Source organism: Solanum verrucosum, unplaced genomic scaffold (assembly GCF_900185275.1).
Source record: "Solanum verrucosum unplaced genomic scaffold, falcon-dt-bn FXZP01000172.1, whole genome shotgun sequence".
In the NCBI taxonomy this organism is placed as follows: Eukaryota; Viridiplantae; Streptophyta; class Magnoliopsida; order Solanales; family Solanaceae; genus Solanum; species Solanum verrucosum.
The window spans coordinates 763,357-775,580 of NW_026020299.1; the positions used below are offsets into that span (position 1 = coordinate 763,357).

At 37.8% G+C, this 12,224-nt stretch overlaps 1 protein-coding gene across 1 annotated transcript; it reads left to right on the forward strand.

The window, feature by feature from the left end:
- Window positions 1-3,699: 3,699 nt before the first annotated feature.
- Window positions 3,700-4,256, forward strand: LOC125834822 (uncharacterized). Its single transcript, XM_049513976.1, has 2 exons — window positions 3,700-4,085; window positions 4,178-4,256. Exons 1-2 carry the CDS (start codon window positions 3,700-3,702, stop codon window positions 4,254-4,256), a joined length of 465 nt encoding a protein of 154 aa, XP_049369933.1.
- Window positions 4,257-12,224: the final 7,968 nt, after the last annotated feature.

Here is a 12,224-nt window from a genome sequence, read left to right on the forward strand (position 1 = left end):
AGACAAAATTACAAAAAAAAAATCAAACAACTAATGGAGGGAAACCCATATGCGCAAATATTTTGCCAACTAAAAGACCAATCAAGTTTCCATAATTTCCAACTTCGCATTGCTGCTAATGCCTCTTTGGATCAACGAGTGTACAAACACCCTCAGTAAATCAAGTTGTAGCAATTTGGATAGATGGAAACAATCCAAATATACCTTTTGAGGGAGAAATAATTGTTCATGAACATTCAGGGAACAAACATAGAGTCAAACACTATTTCGGTTGTTATGACCCTCTTCAATATCCTTTGCTCTTCCCAAGAGGTGAAGGCGGATGTCATCAAGGAATAAGAAAACAACACAAAATACAACCTCACACAAGAAATGGCCACTCCCCAACATTCATATCAACTGATGCAGTGTTAGCCAACGAGGATCAAGGTAATGTGTATCACCTTCCACCCTCTTATAGTAAAAATTTACTCACATTCTTTACAAGTTAGATATTGAAAAAAACAAATACACAATATAAGATAATGATAAAAATTCATGTAAGTATTTTACCAACGAAGGTTAGTACGAACAACATATTAGGATTAACACTTGTGACATGAGAAATAGGACTAACTAAAATTTACTTAAATACCACCAAATATTAATTACCTCCCCACATGATCTTTATAGTTTTAGTTTTCCCAAACTTATGTGAATACAATCATCTTACATTAGTTTCCTTTCTAGATATATGGTATATTACACTTATCAAATTTAAATAAAATAGACAAAAATGTCACTTTTTAAGATGCATATCAAAAACAATATTACAATAGTTTTCCTCACATTAAGTATTACGTACACTATTTTCCTATATCCAAATGCTGATACCAAAAGGTACAAAATCCAACTATTTTTCATCAATTACTCCTATTAAACATTATTTTACATTGAAGTCAATCCAAAGACGTAGTATCCATAACACATTAAAAAGGAACATCATAGAATAGGACATATCTTTAAAATTATCATACAATACACTTTTCATTTATACCAATATTGTAAGTAACATAAAATATAACTAATACCTATGTGATTTCTAACACTTGTAGATGTCCGCCGTGAGAGAAAAGGAGATGTTTCTTGTAGAGAGTACTATTGTTATAAACTACAACTACAAGAAACAGAGAGGTCAGTATTACTGCTATGTGGAAGATTACTACAACAATTGGAAACAACAACGCTAGAGTATTTCAAAAACGAACAATCAAATTTTAGAAGAAAAGTTTATAAAGGTATCGTTGATAGTGTCAGTGCGAGAGAATACATGGGAGATAGAATTGGGCAAAGAATACTACTTTCATCACCTTTTATTGGGGGTCCACAAGATATGAGAAGACGATATATGGATGCAATGGCTTTGGTACAACATTTTGGAAGGCCAGATCTATTCATAACAATGACGTGTAATCCTGACTAGATTGACATCCAAAGAGAACTGCTTCCCAGATAAATTCCTCAAGATAGGCCTGACTTGGTAACAAGAGTATTCCAACCTAAGTTGCAGGATCTAAAAGATCAAATTTTTAAGAAAGAAATATTTGGAATTGTAGCTGCTCATGTATTCGTGATAGAATTCCAAAAATGAGGACTACCACACATACACCTCCTTGTCATATTAAAAGAAGGGCACAAGATGAAATCAGGAGATCAGTACAATAAGTTTATCTCAGCAAAGATTCCAGATAAATGTTAGTATCCCATCTTGCATGAATTAGTGCTCAGACATATGATGCATGGTCCATGTGGAAACAAACGATCAACAAACACGTGCATGCAAAATGGACAATGTAAATATCATTATCCTAGTCCATACAACAACAAATCAATTCAAGCAAAGGACAGATATCCAATTTATAAAAGAAGAAGGGATGAAAGGATAGAGAGTTTTGTGGAAGGAATATGACTAATCAATAGGTGGTACCTTATATCCCTTATCTGCTCACAAGATACAATTGTCATATTAATGTTGAAGTCTGCTCAGAGTCAAAGCAATAGAGTATCTATACAAGTATATATATATATAAAGGTCATAATTAGTGTGATGTTTATGTTCAGTCTGATGATGGTGAAAAAGTTATTGACGAGATTCAGACTTTCCAAGATGCACGGTGGGTTTCACCGCCCGAAGCACTATAGAGAATATATGAATTCAACTTGAGTGAAATGCAACCTCCAGTCATCAACCTTTCAGCTGCATCTTCCAGTAAAACATTCAGGTACACATATTAACGCATAACAAAACACAATTTCTTTAAAATACTAAATATATTAGTCACAATACAAATACTAACTCTAACTGAGCTCACAATATTTTACTGGAAGAAGCAAAATTTACAAAATACCTTCGCCTGGGATGGTGTCAAGCAAAAAATGTTGACCGAGTATTTCAGGATGTGCTCAATTGACATTGAAGCACGAGCATACCTTTATAGAGAATTTCCTAAGTATTATGTTTGGAATCCCAAGGGAAAGATTTGGACAAAAAGGAAAACAAGATCTGTAATTGGTCGCATTGCAATTGGTAAGGCAAATGTAGTAAACTATATCTTCATACAGATCGATAATTGTTAAACTTATTACTAAATATTCGTTAAATTGTATAGCTAATCCTCGAGAAGGGAAAATGTATTATGAGAGGTTATTACTAAACCATGTAAGAGGACCATTGTCATTCAATGACTTACTCACTGTCAACGGCAGACAATGTGATACCTTCAAAGAAGCATCCAGAGAAAGAGGGTTACTAGAGTTCAATAACTGTATATCAATTTGTGTTTAGGAGAGGCTGTTATCTTCAAAATGTCTTCAGCTCTTCGAATTTTGTTTGCTACAATTTCGGTTCATTGTAACCCAATGGATATTAGAAAACTCTGGGATACTTATTATGAGGATATGTCTGAGGACTTCAGCAGGTTATATGGCAACTCACACAATACTATGTGTACCCTTAAGAGTATTAATCACTATTTGGAAAGTATGGGCAAAATCGTAGACATATATGATATTCCTCAACTAGATCACAAAATGCTCGAAGGTTGTCCATCAGAATGTAGAGAAATAAATGAAGAACTTTTTGTGCAAATACCTTCAAAAGATTTTGATGCACAATCACAATTAAATCCAGAACAAGAGTAGGCTTTTACAAAAATAGTGCAAAAAATTGATACTAGAACAATTGGAATATTCTTTGTGGATGGACCTGGGGGAACTGGAAAAATATACCTATATCGTGCATTGCTTGCCAATGTTAGATCAAGAGGTATGATAGTTTTGGCTACAGCAACCAGTGGCGTAGCCGCTTCAATTTTACCGAGAGGACATACAGCACACTCGAGGTTTGAGATCCCCCTACGAACAAATGAGTTGACTATGACAAATATGTCAAAGCAAAGTGGTGTTGCCAAATTGATTAGAAAAGCAGAAGTGATTATATGGGATGAAGCCCCAATGGCCAAGCGACAAACAATAGAAACAGTCGACAGGAGCTTTAGATATAATGGACATTGATAAACCATTTGGTGGGAAAGTCATGGTTTTTGGAGGAAATTTTCGTCAGGTGTAGTTCCAAAATCAACTAGAGTAGAAATTGTAAATGCAAGCTTGGTGAAATCATATCTCTGGCCTTTGATGGAGAAGATTCAATTTATGAGAAATATGAGAGAAAGAACGGATCCAACATTCAGTGAGTTCTTACTTCGCGTGGGTAACAGAGATGAACCAACAATAAGAGACATTTTAATCCTTCTTCCAGAACAATTAACTATCAAGCATTGTAGGGATGAAATTCCAGAAGAATCTATAATAAAAGAGATATTTCCAAACCTACAAGAAAATGCTACTAGGTCAACATATGTCACCAAACGAGCTATCTTAGCAAGCAGAAATGACCATGTGGACAATCTTAATGACAAGTTAATATCCATGTTCCCAGGTGAAAGCAAGACATTCAATAGCTTTGACTCGGCAGAAGATGACACCAACAACTATTACCAAGAAGAATATATAAATACTTTAACACCAAACGAACTGCCGCCACATAGGTATTGCAGAAAATACATTATGAATTACAATCATGAAGAGGCGGTAACAAAAATCAATATGGATATATTTTGACATATCTTATTAAATGCAGGTTAGAATTAAAGGAAAATGCACCCATCATGCTATTGACGAATTTAGACCCTTCAATTGACTCATGCAATGGCACCTGAATTATATGTCGTGGCTTTGCCCATAATGTCTTGCATGCCGAAATATCAAGTGGTCATTGTGCAACAAAGCATGTGTTTCTTCCCAGAATTCAATTGTCACCACCAGAAAATGAAGGCTATCCATTTAAATTTATTCGAAAGCAATTTCCAGTACGTCTTTGCTTTGCAATGACTATAAATAAAGCACAAGCTCAAACAATTCCAAACGTTGGTTTGTATTTACCCCAACATGTTTTCTCACATGGTCAGTTGTATACGTTGTGCTCTCAAGAGGGATATCTATGTCCACAACAAAAGTACTTGTCCTAACAGGACAACCCAAATGCCAAAATGGGACATACACAAAGAACATCGTCTATAAAGAAGTTTTAGGTACGATAACCTCATATACATAAATGTCCATTGTAACATAGATAGTTAACTCTTTACAAATCGTGGAGTCCTAACAATATTACATTGCTTCATATCTCAGGTTTAGAAGACACAGACACACCTATGCAGACATAATCGATTTTTCATTGACCCACACTCCTCAATGTGCTAATGTCATATTCATGATAATTGTTTGAGTCCCTCAATCCTCTCACATAAATTGTGACATTTAACCAAACATTGTATGGTTTCATGTTTAAGTTTCTTGTTTGTTGATATTGTATTGCATTCTAATGTTTTAATATTATTATTATTCATAATTTACAGTACTTTCATGCTTCATATTAAGTTGATGTTGACATTTATAATTTAGCACATAAATATCCTACATATTATGAAATGCATCAATTAAATCTTTATCCCTTTAAAAGATCAATAATAACTTATGCACCCATGAAAAGACTATTTAACACAATGTACACTTCTACTACATCAATAGTATTGTACGCACTCATGACAACACAACTTTACAAATGTCTCTCGATAGAGAACGAGACAACTTAGCATGGCTCACACGTGCAACGCACGTGCCCATGACTAGTAGAACAATAAGAGTAAAAAATATTTCAAGTCTTAAAAAGTTTTTCATAAAAGAAAGCAGAAGTCTAGACACCTGTCTCATCATAGCCATCTATTACAATATTGAATGAAATTGGGCCTATCCCATACATCATGTCCAAAAGTAGAAATACAACAAAATGGAAACTAAACAATAACTCCATCTATGAAGCATGAGGACTCACCAAAGCTCGGAATCTAAAGATCAACACCTAGCCATGAAACTGACCCTGACTGTCGGACCCTACATTTGGAAAAAATGTAGGCAGGAGTATGTGTTAGTACAAAAATACACTAAGTATGATAACTATGCATAAAAACATTAAAACATGCTAAAAGGGATGTTTCATTTCATGACATGCAATTCACCAAGCTTAAACATCATATAAGAGGTTAGAAATCATAAGTCATACAACATGGCCAATGTAGGTCAACATCATCTTGAAAACCTTTGAACTCATAAACAATACTTCATGTAATAACCTTAGTTCATTATTCATGTTCTTGTTGTGGAATAAGCCTTAACCAACATGAGACCATGTGAGCTATAACATGATCACCTGGTCTTACCCACACCGAAAATGGTTGTCCTACTTGCTTAAGGTAGAACCATGATTTGTTAGCTTAGGTGAATCCACTAGCTAAATATTCTACAGGGGCACGTAGTTTATGGGATAAGGAGATTGTTACTAGAAACCCGGAGCACTTTCTATCGGGGGAGCTTCCATCTCAAGAGATTGCTTCTAGAAACCCGAACTTTCTATCGGGAAAGATTCCATCTCATATTCAATATCCACTCAGTGCTTAGCATTAATCCCACGGAGTACTTATTAAGTCTTAACTTGATTCATGTCTTATGGAAGGATGTCCTTGACAATCAATCCAAAAGAGGTCATTGGGATAGCTATTAGATCATGCGTGAGAAAAACCTTTCACCGTCCATGTCCACTTGTAAGTATTAGATTCAATTAGGTAAGAAATCCTTTCAACCTTAGAATCGTCATTATGTGATAAAGCCTTTCACATCATGTTCATTATGTGTTCATGAGAATAGCCTTTCAATCAACACAACAACATCATCAAAATCATAGACAATTTACTCTCAAGCATCAGGAAAGCATTTACATAAATTTCATAATAACATGCATAATCTCATAAAATTACCCTTTCAAGGTTCAAGACCTACTTTCAACCATCACATCTAGAATTCAAGTATTAGACATGGATTTCATTATAATTCATATGATTCTATCACTTCATGCATCAATTCATCAAATTCACCTTTCATCAACAAAGACCCACATCATAAGATCAAAACTGAGAAATATGGGAATTACATGGGTTCTTGGAGATACATCATAAAAACCGTAGGAAATCATCAATTAATGCTTATAATAATATAATTCAACCATTAAAATCAAGTTTGAAAGGAACCCATGACTTTTGAATCAAACCCTAACAATGGGGGATTTCTATCTTTCTTTTGAAATTGAATTTTGAAGGAACTCTATGGATGGAAGATGTCCATGGATGAAAGCTATCATACCTTAACAACAAAGCCCAATGCTAAGCTTCAATGGAGGAACTGAACCTTGACCTTGATCCTAGTTGAAATTCCTTTTTCTTCTAGTTTCTAGAGAGAGAAATATTTGAGATGAGGAATTTCGGGATCTAATTTGGGATTTTGGGAAATAATGACTTGAGTGGAGTGTTCAAAGGGTTAAAATGACCTATATAGGTGTCCTAGGGTTAAACAAAATACATATCTTAAGTCTAATTAAAATCGGAAAAGACTAGTTTAGCCCCCACTTGCCAGTGTACAACCTCACTTCACGAGGGGCTCCACGAGCCGTGGTCCTCACCACGAACCGTGGTCCCCTCCGTGGTGATGGACCAGTAGCTTGGTCAACCTTACCTCCACCCCTAAAATCTAAGGCAGGCTAACGACACCTTCCACGAGCTGTGGTGGCCTTCACCAGCCGTCGAGGCTCTCGTGGTGAGGGTCTCCTCTTGGGGCAGTGTAGCCTAGTTACTGCCTCAACTTCACGAGCCTTCCCACGTGTCGTGGTCATCATCATGAGCCGTGAAGTGGCTTGTGTGGAGGAGGCTGTTTTGGGCAGCTAGAGAAGGCTACTGCCTATCCTACCACGAGCCAACCCTTGAGGCGTGGTCCTCACCACGAGCCGTGGTGGTGGTTGTGGTTGCTTGGGCAGTGTCTAGGGGAGATTGGACTGCCCTGGTCCTCTCTCTTAGCCCTTGCCCTCTTCCATGGTTCTAACCCTCACGTTTAGCTCTAGTTTAGCCTACTAGTTTTCGGGGTGTCACATTATCTCTCCCTTGGGAACATTCATCCTCGAATGACGCTCTAGACACTTTATGGAAGTCAAAACTCAAGAATAGCATCCCATCATACATGCAACATTATAACAATGCACAAAACGAAGGAGGAAACATCACTCCAAACTAAACATATTCAATGCATCGCAAGGAAGTAGGAACTACATCTAACAACCCATTATACATGAAACATTTCAAATTTCTCATATTTTAAGGAGGAAGTTCCTTCTCCGAGCTCAAAGCATGCTCAACACAATCTCGCGGAGTCGATATGCAATTTACTCTCAAAAAGCATAACTAAAGTGTGTTCAACAATCCATTTCATGAAACATATAGGCAACTCATACTTAATGCACAACAACATGAGGAAAACCAATCACATAACTCATTTTCTTTTAAAACATAAGCTTTCATGAACATGCATAACTTAAGGAGATCATGGAACACATACAACACACATGACTCCAAACATAAAACAAACCGAGAGGAACTCATTACCTAAAGCTAGATTAGGAGTAGAAGGAAAGAGATGAGGATGTCAGGACATCATATTTTCCTCGGCCTCCCAAGTGGCACCCTCAACTAAATGATTCCTTCATAACACCTTTACGAAAGCAACATCCTTATTCCTTAACTTCTTAACTTGTCGGTCCAAAATCTCATCTGGAACTTCCTCATAAGTGAGACTTTCATCAACTCCCAACCCTTCTAGGGGAATTATGGATGTTGGATCTCCAACACACTTTTTAAGCATAGAGACATGGAAAACGGATGCACCGATGCTAACTCATTTGGCAAATCTAACTCATAGGCAACCTTACCAATACGCCTCAAAAATTGATATGACTCTACGTACCGTCGACTAAGCTTCCCATTCTTACCAAACCTCATTACCCCCTTCATAGGTGAGATTTTCAAGTAAACCCATTCATGACCATCGAACTCAAGATCCCTTCTTCTAACATCAATATAAGACTTTTGTCGACTTTGAGATGTTTTCAACCTCTTTCTAATGAGCCGAACTTTCTCAATAGCTTCATAAACTAGCTCAGGACCTATCAATGCAACTTTACCCACCTAAAATCATCCTATAGGAGATATACACTGCCTACCATAGAATGCCTCAAACTGAGTCATACCTATGTTTGAATGATAACTATTATTATAGGAAAATTCAATCAATGGCAAATGGTCCTCTCAATTACCCTTAAAGTCCATCACACAAGCCCTTAACATGTCTTCCAAAGTTGGATAGTACGCTCCACTTGCCCATCGGTTTAGGGATGAAAAGTCGTGCTAAGCTTAACCTTGGTACCAAGACCCTTTTGGAATGACTTCCAAAATTGAGAAGTGAATTGGGTACCACGATCGGAAATGATAGACAAAGGCACTCCATGAAATTTTACCATCTCTCTCAAGTGCATCTTGGCATAGTCCTCCGCCGAATAAGAACCTTGACGGGAAGAAAATGAGCCGACTTCGTCATCTGATCTACTATCACCCAAATAGAGTCATGTTGTCACCAAGTGCGAGGCAAACCAACTATAAAGTCCATATCAAGTCTTCCCACTTCCAAGTAGGAATAGCAATGTCTTGGGACAAACCTCCCGGCCTTTGGTGCTCAACTTTCACTTGTTGACAATTAGGACACTTGGCCACAAATTCCGCAATATCTTTCTTCATCCCATTCTACGAATAGACTTCTTGTAGATCACGATACATCTTGGTGGCTCCCGGGCGAATAGAATATCGAGAACTATGGGCTTCCTCTAGGATTTGTTCCCTCAAGTCATCTACATTCGGAACACATAAACATCCTTGATACCTAAGCACACCATCTCCCACTTGGGAGAAAGCCTTAACGGACTTATTAAGCACCGCTTCTTTCAACTCAACCAAAATAGGATTAAGACCTTTCTTAGCCTTCACATCCATCACAAAGGACGATTCAGAACCATTATGGACCATGACACCACCCTTGGTGGAGTCCACTAATTGAACACCTAAACGGGCCAACCTATGAACTTCTCAAACCAACTTTTTCTTTCCTTCATCTACATGAGCCATACTACCCATTGACAACCGACTAAGAGCATCCGCGACCACATTGGTTTTATCGGGGTGATAAAGAACACTCATGTCATAATCTTTCAATAGTTCTAACCACCTCCTTTGGCGACGGTTCAAGTCCTTTTGACTGAACACATATTGTAGACTTTTATGATCGGTGAAAACATCAACATGAACCCCATATAAAGAATGCCTCCATATTTTATAAGGCAAACACAACCGCCGCTAGCTCAAGGTCATGGGTAGGATAATCTTTCTCATGGACTTTAAGTTGTCTTGAAGCATAGGCAATCACCTTACCATTTTACATAAGCACACATCCCAACCCAACTCTAGAGGCATCACAATACATCACAAAACCATATGTACCTTCCGGTAAGATCAACACCGGAGCGGAAGTAAGTCTATCTTTCAACTCTTGGAAACTTTTCTCACAAGCTTCTGACCACACGAACTTAGACTTCTTTTGAGTCAAAGTTGCCAAAGGAGAAGCAATGGAAGAAAATCCCTCAACAAACCTTCTATAGTAACCGGCCAAACCCAAAAAGCTTCTAATGTCCGAGGGAGGTAGAGGTCTAGGCCAACTCTTGACCACATCCGTCTTCATGGGATCTACCTCAATACCCTTACTTAACACAATATGACCAAGGAAATCTACGGACCTTAACAAAAATTCACACTTGCTAAACTTTGCAAAGAGTTGTTGGTCCTTAAGAATTTGAAACACAATCCTCAAATGGTCAATATTCTCATCCTCACTCCTTGAATAGATCAAAATGTCATCAATAAACACAATCACAAACATATTAAGGTACTGTATAAACACCCTATTCATCAAATCCATAAATGTCGTTTGAGCATTAGTCAACCCAAACGACATTACCAAGAACTCATAATGACCATGCCGGGTTCTAAAAGTCATCTTTGGAATATAATCCCCGCTCACCCTCAATTGGTGATAACCCGAATGAAGATCAATCTTAGAGAAATAACTAGCCCCTTGAAATTGGTCAAACAACTCATCTATACTTGGAAGAGGATACTTATTCTTGATGGTCACTTTATTCCATTGATGATAATCAATACACATTCAAAGAGACCCATCCTTCTTCCTAACAAACAACACGGGGGCACCCCATGGAGAGATACTCGATTGGATGAAACCCTTATCCAACAAATCCTTTAGTTTCTCTTTTAACTCTTTTAACTCCGTCGAAGCCATTCTATAAGGAGAAATAGAGATATGTTGCGTATCTGGGAGAAAATCAATACTGAAGTCTATTTCCCGCTCGAGAGGAATACTAGGTAAATCATCGGGGAATACTTCAGAAAACTCATTAGCTATAGGCACCGACTCGGGAGTAGGGATTTCAGAATCTTCATCCCTCACCCTAACAAGATGATAGATACAACCCTTAGAGATCATCTTCCTAGCTTTAAGATAAGACACTAATTAACCACTAGGCATAGAATTTCCCCCTTCCACTCTAGGATAGGATCATTTGGGAATTGAAATCTAACCACCCGAGTTCTACAATCAATAGAGGTATAACATGCATGCAACCAATCCATACCAAGAATCACATCAAAGTCCAGCATTTCAAGCTCTACCAAGTCAACAAGAATAACTTTATATGATAAGGAAACAAGACACTTTCTATAGACCCTTTTAGCCACCACAGAACACCTTATCCTTATTAAACCTAAGAAAAGCATTTGAGGAGCCTTGACCAGAAAACCTTTGTCGAAATTTAGGACGACCATGTCTATCGGATCTAGCATTTGAGAAATTTCTATCTCCGGTCCTAGCCCTATTTACCTCCCTAGACTTTTTATTGAGTTTCTCCTCCTTAATTTGTTGTGCATGGACCATGAGACGAGAGATGTCCATGTCACCAGTGAGCATAGTGGTACGACACTCTTTAACCACTATATCGGATATACCCGTCACAAACTTATTCATCCTAGCCCTAGAATTCGCAACCATCGTTGGAGCATACTTAGACAATTGAGTGAACTTTAGGGCATACTCTTTCACGCTCATACTTCCTTGACGAAGGTTAATGAACTCTTGCACCTTTGCTTCCCTCATCTCAAGGGAAAATAACCTATCAAGAAATGTCGATTTAAACACTTCCCACTCTACGGGACCCGCTCCTACCGGTGTTGCCTCTTTCCATTCGTCGTACCACACTTAAGGAACACCCTTCAATTGGTAAGCATCCAATTCCGCATTTTATACCATAGTCACCCTCATAATAGCAGATACCTTATAAACCTCATCGACAAACTCTTGAGGGTCTTTCTCAACTTTGGAGCCATAAAATTCCAGAGGGTTTATCCTCATAAAATCCCTCACTCTCGAAGTGGTCGTACCCATAATTGGGTTCACAGGAGCTACTACCTCTCTATTAGATTTTGTCATCATGGCTTGGGCAAAATTTTGAAAAGCCGACCTAAACTCTGCATTTGTAACATTTTCAGCCAAAGGGTCTATCGGAGCTTGGGGAGGAGCTCCTTGTTCCACATTGTCACCCTTCATCCTTCTAGCATAAGCCCTTCTAGTAGTCA

Coding starts and splice junctions, on each gene's coding strand:
- LOC125834822 (XM_049513976.1), top strand. CDS start 3,700: ATGAGAGAAAGAACGGATCCAACATTCAGTGAGTTCTTACTTCGCGTG. Junction 4,086..4,177: donor AACGAACTGCCGCCACATAG/GTATTGCAGAAA, acceptor TATTAAATGCAG/GTTAGAATTAAAGGAAAATG.